The following is a 15,755-nucleotide window of genomic DNA, read 5'->3' as shown; positions in this document are numbered from 1 at the left end:
AACATGTTGGATATCCCCGATTTGAGATCGGAGCGGTCCCGACGTTCTTCCGAGCAGAGGAGAGCGGTCTTAACACACCATACACGGCAGGAATATTTGATCAGATTATTTTACGATAATCGGAGCATCCTAAGATTGTCGGAAGGGGTGAATCGGGGCTAAAATCGGCCTAATTATCCTGCCGTGTGAACCAGCCTTAAATGGCTTAAAGGGTTAGTTCACCCAAAAATTATAATTATGCCATTAATGTCTCACCCTCCGTTCATCTTCGGAACACAGTTTAATTTTAGATTTAGTCCGAGAGCTTTCTGTCCCTCCTTTGAAACTGTATGTACGGTATACTGTCCATGTCCAGAAAGGTAATAAAAACATCCAAGTAGTCCATGTGACATCAGAGGGTCAGTTAGAATTTGTTGAAGCATCGAAAATACATTTTGGTCCAAAAATAACAAAAATAATTACTTTATTCAGCATTTTTTTCTCTTCTGGGTCTGTTGTCAGCGTGTTCAAAGCACTGCAGTGTAGTGATGTCCGGTTCGCGAACGAATCATTCGATTTAACCGGTTCTTCTTATTGAACCAGTTGAACCAGTTCACCAAATCGAACTGAATCATTTGGAACGGTTCACGTATCCAATAAGTATTAATCCACAAATTACTTAAACGGTTAACTTTTTTAATGTGACTGACACTCCCTCTGAGTTAAAACAAACCAATATCCCGGAGTAATTCATTTATTCAAACAGTACACTGACTGAACTACTGTGAAGAGAGAACTGAAGATGAACACCGAGCCGAGCCAGATAATGAACAAAACACTGACTCGTTCTCAAGTCAAGAACCGGTTGCATCGGTTTTCGGATCACCAGTACACTGAACTGAGAACAGTTTCTGTCAGACGCGTCCGATTTGATAACAGAGGAGCTGATGATACTACGCATGCGTGATTCAGCGTGAAGCAGACCGACACACAGAGCGTCTGAACTGAACTGGATCTTTTGGTGATTGATTCTGAACTGATTCTGTGCTAATGTTATGAGCAAAGGCTTGAATCAAGGGCAATCATCGCCAGTGAGGTCATAACGTCGAGTGCAAAAGAACCGGTGAACCGTTTTTTCAACCTGCTTACTGAATCGAACTGTCCGAAAGAACCGGTTCACGGAAGATAACCAAACTTCCCATCACTACTGCAGTGGCTTACGTCAGCTGCATCACTGCTGAACGCGAGTCATGAACGCGGATTGACAACAGACAATGCAATGCCGAATAAAGTCATAGTTTTTATTATTTTTGGACCAAAATGTATTTTTGATGCTTCAAAAAATTCTAACCCACCCTCTGATGTCACATGGACTACTTTGATGATGTTTTTCTTACCTTTCTGGACGTGGACAGTATACCATACATACATTTTCAATGGAGGGATATAAAGCTCTAGGACTAAATCTAAAATATCTTAAACTGTGTTCCGAAGATGAACGGAGGTCTTGTGGGTTTGGAACGACATGAGGATGAGTCATTAATGACATAATTTTCATTTTAGGATGAACTAACCCTTTAAGGTCAGCAGTCAATCTACAGCATGTTGCGGTTTGCCCGGTTACAAACACAACAAACTTTAGGGGGAAAAACAGCCAAAAGTGACAATAGGTGGTTCAGGAACAGGATACAAGACACACCTCAGCCTCCAGATCCACATTGTGTTTCAGCAGCAGCTTGAGGACATCCACATGGCCATTCTGGCTGGCTGCCTGCATGGCAGTATGTCCTGCACACTGCCCGTTCACCTGGAAATAAAAAGACAGGGTTGATAACATTATGCTCTTTGCATCTCTGATTATATTTTTTGTGCCATCTTTAAAATGTGTTTGTGAGTATGTGTATGAGTCTATACATAAGTGTCTTACTTTGTGATCTGCAGCATTGCGGTAAGTTAGAAAAGTGTGCAAAAGGCATGAATATTAATGCTGGAGCCCCTGATGTATTTGCAGGACATGTCTCGTCTTGCCGAGCATATAATTTGGCCAGTCACCCAAGCCAATCTGACTTCCCTTCCTCTCTCTCTCTGTGCTACAAGCAATTACTTCAGCGAGGGCCGGCAGGGCACAGGGCCAGTCCTGGCACCAACACGAACCAAAAAAGTGAGGGGAAAGACTCAAATTGATGAAAATATATTGAAATAAGTCTATCACAAATCTATTGCAAATCATTAGACATTAGATACTGTATGCAATCTGTAATACATGACTCTATTCATGCATGATAACTAGGCTTTAAAAAATAGTTTTTAAAATTAGATTACATGAGATGACATTTTTAGATGTATAAAACTTTTCTAAAACATTATATAATATATAAAGATTGTTTTTTCTTGTGGTGAGACCATCAAGAGCTTTGAGATCCAGTGTTATTTTTCTTTGCCCATTTTCGATTATCCGGGAGTGATGGGCAGTGTTAAATTTAATACCTTTTAAGACCTTTTTTAAGACTCTTACAATACATTAAGACCTCATCGCCACTCCAAGTTTTAACTGGTTTAATTAGCGACCCTCTAACTTAATCAAAATTAACTACCAAAATATGACATTTGCATCCCTAAAATACATATTTTACAGTCACTGTTATGCACATTGCGCATTAACACAGCTCAAAGGCTTCCTACTAGTGGCCTTCCTTCACAAAACGTTTAACAGTTTTATTACAGGTAGAATGCAAAATGTTTGAATAAAAGCATTTCAGTCGAATGTTATTTATGCAATATTTCAAACCTTTAACCCATGGGAAAAATAAATTAAAATCAACCCATGTAAACGGTTTAAAAGCAGCCCAATTCTGTGGAAAAACAACAAAGATAAAAAGAAGATGACTGACAAGATGTTGGAGGATTTGCTCCTCAACAAAGCTATTGCAAAAAATCTTATATCGTAAGATGTGCTCCCTGACACGATGCTCGCGCGATCGCGAAAGTGAACAGCGACTGCTAGCACTCATTTCAAAAGTGATTTAAATACCCCACATACTGATAGTGGCTCCCTGATGCATGAAAAATTATATTGAATATTAGCGGGAGCAGACACAAAAACCGCAGGAGTGAATGGGGACGGGCGGTAATGGTCAGATTTTCAGCAAGAGCGGGATCAAGTAACAAGCCCCGTGCTATCGTGCAGCAGTGCAATCAGTCAGTGAGCACCGTTACAGATGACATCTATAAATAAACCACACACAACCCCACTTTTTGGACAAATAGAAATAATGAAAAGATGTTACAATATTGAATACCTTGGAAAACGGCATTTAAGACTTTAAGGGCCTTAATTTTCTCCAAATTGATTTATTAACTTATAATACTTTGAGACCCCTCAGACACCATTTTAGCTTTAAAATCGCTCTTCGGAAACCTATGGTCCTCACAACGTCCATGTTTTAAACAGTCTATGATCAATACACATAAAACAACTGTTTTAGCAGAAGACTGACAGGAGAAGGCATCTACTTCCTTCAAGTAAAATTGCATGATTGCTTTGTTCAGTCTCATTTAAAACATCTGATATCATATTTACCGGTACTCACTCTCAAGTTGTTTTTAAACCTGAATGTGTTTCTTCCGTTGAGCATAAAAGTTATTTTAAAGAATGTGGGGGCCCCAGTGACTTCAATAGTATTTTTTTCCCTACTATCAAAGGCAATGGGGACCAGCAAATATTTGGTTACCCACATTCTTCAAAATATCATCTTTTGTGTTCAGCACAAGAAAGAAATTACGTTTATCTCCCAACTTTTACTTTCAATTTAGACAATCAACTGCAATTATATGTAAACCGTGTGTTTTTGACAGTATTGGCTCAATCAGATGCAAAAACAACTTAGCCCAGTAATCAGGTGCTGTTTAATGGCCTTTTTTTAATGTACACACTGCTGGTTTACATATTCAGAAAAAGCCCACGTCAGAACGAAATGTTTGAATGAAATGTTTAACCGGCAAGGATTAAAAGCACATGCAAATAATGTACTTTTGTGATCGCGAATAAGTGCAGTGTCCCGTGAGTGTAACTCTACTGCTGAGTTAACATTTGAAAAGAATGTATGCCATGTACAGTATATTGAGCAAATAGTGGAGACATTTTAATCATCCCCCATCAAAAATCGTGATATTGGACACCCCTAACTGTGAGTTTCAGGCTCACAGGAGTTTTAAAAAAAAAAGAGCAAAGGAAGTCTCATACATATAAAAGCAGCCATCATTCTTTGATTGTGCATTTGATCTGATCTGTGAGATTCCAGTTGGAACCAAAAGGTGCAGCAGTTCAAAGTGATCTTGCTACAAATTAGAACAAGTATGCTGCTTGATCAAAGTACTACTTGCAGATTTCTTCATTCTGACTTGTACTGTCTTAAGCATTTCACAAGTAAGTTTTAAATATTCTAACTTGTCCCCCCAGAGTCTGTTTTTTAAGGCGACCGTTATTTTAGAGCATTCACATTATTGTTTCCTTGCCACGCAACACACATTTTTTAATTTGGCAAATTGTATTAAATGGAGAATATCTCACTCATATTGACAGCAAATGAACAATAGCCCAAATATCCATTGATGGTGACAGTTCAATTCTTAGTAACAGCAAATCAACATTAACCAGATTATTAAACAAACATGCAGGGGATGTGTAGAACTTGAGTAGAATTAGTATTCAGATTCTATTAATCTGCTGAGCTTTTTGTGATTGTGTTAATTTGGTACAGTGTGTGTAATGAGAGAACTCTTACGTCCACATCAGGCCTCTTCAGGATGTCCTCTACTTTGGCTAGGTCGCCATTAGCTGCGGCCTTCACCAGCTCTTCATTAATGTCTCCAGACTCCTGAGTCTCAAAAAGCTTCTTGAGGAGCTGAGACAGGCGCTCTGCAGGCATAGAAGAACTCTCGGTCAACACTGCTATAGTGTCACACAGAGTACACAATGACTGATGAGAAATGGACTGCTGCATGTCTGTGGTTGCATTATGTACAGAAATAGAATAAAAGGCAGAGCAGGGGCGCTCCTCTACAAAATCACCCTAAATCATTTTAAAATTAGACTTAATTCTTTTAGAAGTCTGCTGCTTCAAGTCTTGCATTTTTTCACATTGCAAAATATATGGCAGAAAATATAAAAAAAAAATCACCATGTTGTTTTTTTTCTCAATAATTTGCAGCCCTAATTAAAATAGAATAATTGAAAGATGTGTGAGAGTAACATGTCCATGTACAGTACACTAACACTCTTAAGCCGCATTTCCGAAAAGTATTGTTAGCTAACTATGGACGCAATTCCATTCAACTCTACTGATAAGGACAGAACTTGCAACCATAGTTGCTTTTGAGAAACGCACCCGTTTAGACGCACCTGCTCAAGCTTTAATATCACAATTTTTCATATTTTAGAAGTCACCAAACTGCAAAATAGCACAAATGGTGTGCATGGCAAAATAATAACCCATGTGCTTTCTGTGATGCTTTTTAAACAGTACTGAAGGAATTTCCATGTAAGCTGATCCTTTACTATACTCTCTAATTAATTTATTTTAACAAAGCATTTAAGCATAAGCCTTTATACCAAAAAGCTTTTAGAATCAAAGACTTTTGATAAGTAGTGTTTGTGTATGTATGTGTACATTACCTCCAGAGGCATTAGTAACAGCAGATCCAGCAGGAGCCACTTTAGTGACAGCGGCTGGATTGTATGTCCAGGATGTCCCACACACTTCCACTTTGAGGTCACTGTCAGAGTAAATCTGTTGCACTCTTCCCACCTTTCCAAGGGTCTGCACAAGAGAAAACATAGAAGTGTGTGACTGGTCTAAAATGAGTTCTATTTCATTTAACCCACTTTCCTTTCCTTCCAAGCACTGCAACGGATGGAATGTTAGACAAGTTTGTGTGCAAACTGTGTATTACACACACAGGTACAAACACCCCTGTGAGAGCAACATCCTAAGTACTGTGGAGAGAAAGAGAGAGAGAGATGTGGTGGTCGGAGGAGCAAAATCAATAAGTGTAAGGTCTGGCTTTTAAAATTGAGATTGGCACATTTAAAAAGAGAATACCCAAAGGCTCTAAGGCTTGGAGGACCATATCTCATCTATATTGCCCATAACTGAAGCTACTGGAATTCTGTTAAGTTTGTCCAGTGAGGACAACAAAAAGAGGGAGATCCAAGAAATATAAACCAATCACACAGGCTTAACGCCACTCTTAACATCTCATCCACTGCTTTAGGAGGCAGAGCGGATTGAAACAGACTGTAGATAAAATAAAACAACGGTGCTATTGGTAGTAGGATGCCAGTGACTGCAAGTGAATCCTCATCATCCTCTTAAACTCAAACACAATGGGTCTTTATTACAAAGATGAGGTATCATCAATGCCTGCTTTTATTGGTCATTTTATGTGCAGCCAAAACATTTAGAAATTTAACACGTTTAGAAGTAGTAAGTCATTTTACTATGGAGCTCTGGAAGTCCCTACATATTGAAACAACTGTTGATTAGTCTAGATTTTCTTGTGCACACTAGAGTCAGATGTCTTAGAATGGGGAAAAAAAAGCAATTATTAGATTAGATAAATACATTTCACATTACTATAAAATAACATTTCAGAGCTCTGGCTTAGTGCTTGGTGTCAGAATTGTATTCATATGAGCGAAACAGCTTTTATTTCTGCAACATTTTCTGATCCTGTTCAACCCTCTCTTTCTCTCGCTCTCTTAATTTTTCGGTCTGCTTAAACATACGTGGTAACACTATTTGGACAGTCCATTTAAGACACTTAGAGAATAAGCAAATTTACAACTACACGTCAATTACCAATCATTAGAGTACAATGTGTGCATAATTATTATGCAAGTTGATATTCTGGTCATATTTTTTTCCCAAGCACATTTCACCAATTCCAAAGCACATTCATTTTAATAACTACTATTAATTTTGTATTTAATAATTTATAAGTGATATAAAATTTCGGTATGTCCATTTCAGTCATTTTTTTCTAAACGACAACCGACGATTGTTAACCGATTGGTAACAATTAACCGAAAAGATTCTTTTAAATTAGAATTTAATTCAATTACAAAGGATAAGTATCTGTGACCCATTAAAAATGCTAACATTTGTATCCCCAGGATTAGTTTTACATGAGAAAAAGCAGCAAACAACAAAACATGGGGATTAACATGGTCATATCACATCACGCACCTGCAGCGTTTCTGCGAGCGGAGAAAATTATAATAAAGCTAGGCTTTCTCTCTCTCTCACTCTATACATATTTACATATATATATATATATATATATATAGGCCTATACAATAAACATTTTTACTTACAAAGAAAATGAAAGAAAAAGTAGCCTAGTATGCAGAGTTTCAGTTCATTTTTGTGCCGTGCGAAAGGAAACAGACGGCAGAAAGCTGCATTTTATTAAGGCTTATTTTACAAAAGCACAAAGATTTGTTTTTATTGTGAATGTACACAAATAAAGGCAAACCTTATTTCAATTCCAATAATTTTTAGGACTAAAAGGAGTAGATTCTTTCAATGGAAAAAAAATATAAAATTATTTTGCCGGAGTCGCATGCGTGCACAGAGTTAAGCATTGCTACCTTGACAATGTAGTCTCTTCATTATCATAATAAAATACAGTCAGTCAAACATATGGAAAAAAAAACTATGCAGTAAAAATTAAATAAAATATGTAGTAAAATCTGTTAAGCAATAAGTGTTATCACTGTACCGCTGTGACGTTATGCAAAACATTTTGTTTTATGTGGATATTGGAACGCAAGTGAAGTTCATTCAAATACATTTCGAATATGGAAACATTTGATTATATTTTTAATTCTGGTTATTTTCTAAATACTGTTAATTGAAAGGATTTGTTGTGGGGTGAGGAAAACTAAAATAGCCTAGCTATGTTTACAGTGTTTATTATATGTTTGTTAACCTTTTGCATCGCCGTTAGGCCTATTTCCGAATTAAATTCTAAAATGTGACTTTCCTCTTAATTTTTTTTATTTTTTATACTTGTAGCACATTTTAACCATTCAGCAAACCTTTTTAAAATTTGTTATAAATTATAGGAAAAATGAATAATTTAATTACTTTTCAAACTGTTTAACTGCATTAATCTGTCAAAATTGCCTTAACTTTGCAATTTCTAGTATTGCATTAGTATTGCATCCTTCTCATGGGCATTTAATATTTTTTTACTTTCCAGGATTTTCAGGCTGAGTTAAATCTTATTTGGCTCATTTTACCTGTAAAAGAAAACCTGCTTAATTATGCACATATAAGGCATAAGTATAAAGCATTTTTCACTTGAACAGTGAACATGAACAATTCTATATCATTTATAAATTATTAAACACAAAATTAATAGTAGTTATTAATTATATTAACACAATATTAATTATGCATGCACTGTATTAGTAATGTCTGCTTAATATCTGCCTACACTCTATTTAGATGATTTCCCCCAACAGACAGTCTACTGATGCCGCCCTAACACTACTCTAATGTAGTTAGAGCCCGTCCACAATAAGACGCGTGTAGATGTATACATAAAAATGTTGTATTATATCAGCATTTCTGCTATTTTTTGAAACCAGGTCCCAGAGTTGATAAATCTGAAAAGGACACCCCTGTGTTTTCATGTGTATAGCCAATCCATGTATCTAGTGAAAGGATGATGTCATCACCCCACGTCTCAGCCCTAGTCAGACACAACTACGTCACATATCAGCAACAAGGGCAGAGTACAGGCTAGTGTTTGTGCAGCAGAAGCTATTGAGGCTGTTAGCTTTACTAAAGAAAATCTAAAATTACTAAAGAAAAAATGTTGGTATACAGCATGCAATGTTTATGTGCATGATCCAAGTCTTCTCTATTTTTAATGCATCGTTGTGGCAGAATTATCCACATACTGGTCTGGCATGTATACTACATTGTTTTGAGACCGTTTCAGTGGTTTCCTGATATGACACCGTGTTTATGAAGAACGAAGAAAAAAAAAAGATTAGATGGGGAAAGCTCTGGCTTTATGTGGATGTGGTCTTAGATGACATGTAGTTGCAAAGTTACTTATATTTAGTACACGGTCTAAAATGGACTATCAATATAAAGTGTAACTACATCACTTCTCTTAAAAATATTGAACAACATAAGGGCAAGTGAATAATAACAATTTTCTTTTTTGGGTGAACTATCCCTTTAAGGATGAGGAAAGTGATGCTCACTGGCAGCATAGCTTCAGCCCACTCTCCATGTCCTCTCTGAAGTAGTTTGATGCGATCAATGTCATAGCAGATCTGGACCAAGTCTCCCACCATGAACTGAGAGCTGCCTCCCTCAGCACCAGCTGCCACCTCTCCACTACGTACAACGTTTGCCTTTGTGAGAACCGCTGGGTTAAATGTCCACCTGGAACACACAAAAGGGCTTTGTGTTCATTTCAAAGGTTAAGTCATGGACCTTCAACAACAGATTGTATTTTTACTGATTATTATTTCAAATCTCAGGCTTTACAGGGTTAATATAGTTACACTGCTTACTTTGTGATTTTATTTAAGCAGATTCATGCAAATAAGAGGGCTAATGGGAATGTTATGGTCTTATGTAGTCACTTTAGGTCTTGTTACACTGATTTACTATTTCAGAAACAGCTTATTTTGGATTTTAGACATCCAAAATTAGAATTTATTTTAAGTATCAACATTAATAATTAGTATTTATTAAGATGTGTCATATTTATGAAGTTTGCATCTGTTGTGTGCTAAAACAAAGGCAAAAAGAAAACATTTATGACAATATATAAGGGTTTACACAGTCTTTTCAGAGGTATAATGCGACTGACCTGTTTCCACTAGGATACTGCACAACAATGTCATGGTCTTCATCAATGCCGCACACAGTGCCTGTGGTTGTGAGTGTTTCAAACATGCCATCAGTCCAGCCTCCGTGACCATGCTGCAGCGACTGAACGATCTCCAGGTCCAAATCAATGTTGACCAAATCTCCAATCTGCAGGCCTCCTGGGTTCCTGTTTCCATTCTGCTCACCTACAGAGAGTCACAACGTAAAAAACTGAGATGAGCAATAGAATGACTTATTTTAAGTTGCTCTAATTTGTTAAAATCTAATTGCTGGGTTTTTGTTAAATGTAAGCCAAAATCATCACAATTAAAAGAACCAAAAGACTTAAACTACTTCAGTCTGTGCGCATTGAATTTATTTAATACACAAGTTTCACAATTTGATGCACCTGTAAATGTGCTAATAAATACAGGGCTTGCACAGATATTATACAAAAAAATTCCAGGACTTTCAATGACTTATGTATTATTTTGGGGAGTTTAAGGACCATAATCAGGCCAGTGGTTCAAAATTTCACTTGCCCAGCTAACATTTTCACTGACATTTAAACAGTCAGTAATAAAATAAGAACAAACAAAGCGGCTGTGTGCGAGTACCGATTTTAATTTTCTTTTGCTTCTTGCACTTGGTTTAACACTGCTTGAAATGTTTAAACTGACAAGGCTTTAAGCACCTTGTAAATATACACGAACAAAAATAAACAACACTTTTGTTTTTGCCCCCATTTTTCATGAGGCGAACTCACTCATGTACACAAATCACCTATTTTTCTCAAATATTGTTCACAAATCTGTCTAAATCGATGTTAGTGATAGGGCTGTGTGATTTGGGGAAAATATGTAATTGTGACTTTTTTGACAGATATTGCGATTGCGATTTGATTTGCGATTTTAATTTTGCTAATATTTAATTTCAGCTTAATATTGTCAATAGTGTGCAGCACAGTATGGGCATCGTTACCCTGCTGAAAAAAACAACAGAAACAATCACAGAAATTATTATGGTTTCCATTAAAACAGTTACAAAATAACTTTTTGTAGTGTATTTTGGGCATTATTCCCATAGGAATAGGAATAGTTTTTCTATTGTTTCCCATCTGACAGATTTCATCCCACCAATAGAATCCATCAAACACCAGTAGACACCATTATAGCTTACATTAAAGCCTAATATCCCATTATAACCCCTTACATCCATGACAATTTATATTATGTTTTGGGAGGGGTTCCATTTTTATTTTTTTAGCAGGGAATATATTATAATTGTAGTACTACTTTTATAGAATTTACTTAATTATTGAATTTCAAAGGAAAGATTTGTTTACTTTGTGTAAATAAAGAACTGTATTACTTTATAATAGTCAATTATTGAAGTATTACATAGGTTACATAAGCCCCTTTCACACTGCACGTCGGACCCGGCATATTGCCGGAACATTGCCGGGTCGTCTTCTGTGTGAAAGCAACCACGTCCCAGGATTGATTCCGTCATTGAACCCGGGACGGGGACCTAGTAACATTGCTGGGTTCGACCCGGGACGAGCGCTGTGTGAACAAAAGCCAGATCTAACGCCGTGTCGAAGTGATGATGCGCGTTATCGCACAACTCTTTTATCGGCTGATTTGAAGGAAGGTCAACGTTCGCAACGAAAAAATATGTGCAAACTGTAACGAAGAAGAGATCAGTTTGTTCCTCACTTTCCGCGCTGACGCAGAGATCGTTCGCTTGCTTCAGTGAAAGTATAACGTGCCTAGCGTTGTCGACTCATACATTACACTCTGATGTCACGTGTCGTTACGGGATCTTTACGGGTTGTGTGTGAAAGCACGCACATATCCTGGGTTATCACTGGCAGTGTGAAATTGCAAAATCTAGCGACCCGGGAACAATTGCCAGAACACTTTACCCGTGTATTTGCTGGAATGGCAGTGTGAAAGGGACTATAGGCTGATTTATAAATTTTTTAAGTATTTGGGATTTTTAAGAACTAGAGGAAAATGTGCTGAATGTTTCATTTCATCCAAGAGAAATTAGCAAAGCAGTTAGACTGAATTTACAATTGTTTTAAAAGCGGAGCCAGTCAGGTTGCACGCGTGCATAAAGTCTCATCCATATTGGCAGATGCGATCGTGGAGACGTGTGGCACGGAGCCGCGCGTGAGTATAACCGAACATTACAAGACAAGCTGCGTGTGTGCGGCAGGTTTAAATGGCTCCTCCGTGAGACGCGACAGTGATGAGCGAGTATGAGAATCATTCAGAGACACAGGCTGTGTGTGAGCTCTTCTGAATTGGAAATCGCAAACATGCATTATAAATATATATATAAAACACACAGACACACACATGATTTTTTGATCGAAACGTCTTCTAACTGGATCGTTGTAGCACTGTTTATGGTGCTTTCTACATCGGTGTTGATGAGAATAACACCTCAGATTTATTTGGCTTTAAACTACATAAAGAGACCTGATTTGTACTGGAGAACTCTGTGCTGAATGACAAAATGTCATTTATCCAGTGTGTTTGAGTTTATTAAACATTACGCTCCAAACACCTCTTAATCACACAGAATAATGCAAGTGGGCATTTTTAATTGTTTATTTATTTTTGTAATCGCTGCTTTGAACAATTATGTAATTGTGGCATCCATAATTGTAATCGCGATTAGAAATTGGATTAATTGTGCAGCCCTTGATGAATGGCACATGGGTCTTAGGATCTTGTCACAGTATCTCATACAGTATACGCATGCCCATACCATAAACCCACCACCACAGGCCACTCGATCCACAACGCTGACATCAGCAAAGCGATATGCTTTACAAGCTGGTCTGCCATCTGCACTGTACAGTGAAAACCAGGATTCATCCGTGAAGAGAACACTCTCCAAAGTGCCGGACGCCATCGAAACTGTGCATGTGCCCACTCAAGTCAGTTACGATGACGGACTGAAGTCAGGTGGAGACCCTGATGAGTACGACGAGCAGCAGATGAGCTTCCAAATATGGTTACTTATAGTTTGTGCAGCATCTGTCTGGGTGGCTGATCTCAGACGATCTTGGAGGTGAAGATGCTGGATGTGGAGGTCCTGGGCTGGTGTGGTTACATGTTGGCATTTGATTGTGAGGCCGGTTGGATGTACTGCCAAATTCTCTGAAACGCTTTTGAAAACGGCTTACGGTAGAGAAATGAACATTCAATTCACGGGCAACAGCTCTGGTGGACATTCCTACAGTCAGCATGCCAATTGCACACTCACTCAAAACTTGCGACATCTGTGGCATTGTGTGGTAAAACTGCACATTTTAGAGTGGTCTTTTATTGTGGCCAGCCTAAGGCACACCTGTGCAATAACCACGCTGTCTAACCAGCATCTTGATATGCCACACCTGAGAAGTGGATGGATCATCTCAGCAAAGGAGAAGTGCTCACTTACACAGATTTAGATGGATTTGTGAACAATATTTGAGAGAAATAGGCCTTGTGTGTACATAGAAAAAGTCTTAGATATTTTGAGTTTAGCTCATAAAAAATAAGGGCAAAAACAATAGTGTTTTATATGCATTTTTCTGCATTGTAATGCATTTTTGTAGAGTAAAGTGAACTTCAACTGATAGCCCTTGCTCATTGAGTATGGGGCAGTGAACTCTGTGTAGGACCTGAATAGAACCTTATTGTAATGGTTTGGGTTGCAAAGAGCAAGTTATGAATTGGGGCCAAAAGAGCTTTTAAACAGGAATGTGTCATTGTAGCCATGTATGTCTAAAGATCAGCCTGAGTATACCATCTAGTGCTGACACCTAGTGGAGGCATATTATTCAATACACTCTGTTAAAATGCAGTCGAGGACTTCACCTTCTATAAATCAAATATGTTCATGTAAAATATTATTAGTCTACTAGTATAGCATGGAAAACTTACCCAAAACTGGACAGTGGTCTCTGTAAAAAGTGCCACCTTTGGCATCTTGCACACACTTCAAATCAGACTAAAAAAGAAAAAGACAATTATAACAGATTTGTAAAAAATATATATATATATATATATATATATATTAGAGCCCGACCGATATATCGGCCGGCCGATATTATCGGCCGATATGAGCTAATTGCATTTAAATCGGCATCGGCGTTTATAACGGCCGATGAAACATGAGAAACAGTCTCATATTCTTCACTCATGTTATGAGTGTTGCATAGTTTGCCCACCAGAGGGCGGTCTGCAGCTCCAGAGTTGCAACAGCGCCAGAAATCCACAAAGAAGAAAGCGATCAGCCAAGCCACCCAGGTGAGTCTGTCCTTCGTCATGTGAAATGATTGTAGATTTAGTTCATACACTGTATATAAAAACGGTGTGGTAGTTCTAGTTAACGGTCCTATCATTATCACTTCTAAATATTCTGTAACATCACTTACAGCCGTTAATGCATTGCTATATTAGATTAGCCACAAAGCTAATACCATGTTTATCAGTGGAAGAGCGCGAACGTTAATAAGAGGTCGAACTATAAAGTTAGCGTTTAGTGCTTATTCTATTGCGGTGTGTTTCCCACATAATGACCGCGTAATGGGCCTTTCACACAGGACGCGGTATGCACAGCGCTTGGCCGCTGGGTTTAGCGTTGCCTTTCAGATACAACGCGATTTGCCCTGCTCTGCGCTATGGCATAGGCGGAGTTTTAAAAACTTTTAGCGGGAGCTCTTTCATAGTCTGTTGTTCCTCTTTTCGGTCAGCAGCAAACATGTATCTGTCCCGTTGTAAGAAGCGAGCGATAGCGCTAGTCCTGCTGATGAGAATTAAGAGAGAAGCAAGGAAGAAGAGGCTACCCTCAGGCCCAGGGAACAATTTGGTGAATTCAGGCTGGTTACGTTACTCTAACGCTAATATAGCTTCCTTTTTAGCAGGCCCCTTAAATGCTTGCTATTAACTTGTTTGAAGGTGGTTCTTCTCAAAATTGACAGCGGTGTGTTCATGGCACTAACGTTAACCATTTTGATTCAGACTGCACAAAGAGAAGAGAAGAAGATATACGGGTCCGTTGTGAATGTGTCTGTGAGAGCAAATATAGTGTAGTTACAGTAACTACAGTAGGTGCGTCAGAAATGATTAAATCAGAGGGGACATGTAAATAAATCTGAGCTGAACAAGCGCTTTTTTCTTTTCTTTTTTTTTCTTACATATTGTTTCAAAGCAGCTTTACAGACATAACAGGAAAATGTTGAAATAATATTGTTAAATATAAGGAGGTTAATACCTATTGCTTGACAAATAAAAAATATATATATATATTTCTCATTTTTGCCTATGTAGGAGATCCCTGTTTATTATTATTATAATTCTAATGATGACATGAGTAATGATACATGGTGATATTATTAATACACATGCTTATTCTTTCTATGTCTCTCTTTCTGCCCTACAGATGGCTGAAAAGGGTGAATGATGTAGCAGCAAAAGTGTGGGACTACTTCTGCAAATACTTTAACTTTAACTTTAGTATTATAATTTATTTACAGTACACACACAGACTGTTAAAATCAGCTTCAACTGGAAGAAAGTAAAAGTGTTAAATGTTTAAAATCAGACTGTTTTTTGATCGTTAAAAAATATATACTTTTGATGTGCAATTGTTTAGTGATTGAGACCGTAATCTAAGGCTTTTTTTTACATAAATCCCTTCTGGAAAATGGTTTATACAGCCCACATACATAGAACAGGCAGATATTTTGCCATTGAATGTTATGTAAGTGCAGCTTATAGCAAATGGGTCTAATATCCAGTTTATTTTCAAAATCAAAATATCGGCTTATAAATCGGCTCTTTTCAAGTTAATATCGGCATCGGCCCCCAAAAA

The 15,755-nt window shown here is 37.7% G+C and overlaps 1 protein-coding gene across 8 annotated transcripts in view; it reads right to left on the bottom strand.

The window, feature by feature from the left end:
• LOC113115238 (E3 ubiquitin-protein ligase mib1) overlaps positions 1 to 15,755 on the bottom strand; it is a 66,008-nt gene that overhangs the window by 43,056 nt on the left and 7,197 nt on the right. For all 8 annotated transcript variants that reach the window (XR_003293852.1, XR_003293853.1, XM_026282675.1 and 5 more), the window contains exons 5-10: positions 13,823 to 13,889; positions 9,880 to 10,084; positions 9,263 to 9,446; positions 5,654 to 5,798; positions 4,764 to 4,897; positions 1,679 to 1,786 (exon numbers count right to left, since the gene is read on the bottom strand). Coding sequence is in view for 6 of the 8 variants with exons in the window: in XM_026282675.1 (XP_026138460.1) it covers positions 1,679 to 1,786; positions 4,764 to 4,897; positions 5,654 to 5,798; positions 9,263 to 9,446; positions 9,880 to 10,084; positions 13,823 to 13,889 (843 nt within the window). In the remaining 2 variants the exon portion in view is untranslated. The remainder of the gene's footprint in view (positions 1 to 1,678; positions 1,787 to 4,763; positions 4,898 to 5,653; positions 5,799 to 9,262; positions 9,447 to 9,879; positions 10,085 to 13,822; positions 13,890 to 15,755) is intronic.

The sequence above is a fragment of the Carassius auratus genome, chromosome 2, assembly GCF_003368295.1.
Source record: "Carassius auratus strain Wakin chromosome 2, ASM336829v1, whole genome shotgun sequence".
In the NCBI taxonomy this organism is placed as follows: Eukaryota; Metazoa; Chordata; class Actinopteri; order Cypriniformes; family Cyprinidae; genus Carassius; species Carassius auratus.
The sequence above is the reverse complement of the archived record's forward strand: the minus strand, read 5'-3'. Positions and strand labels throughout refer to the sequence as shown.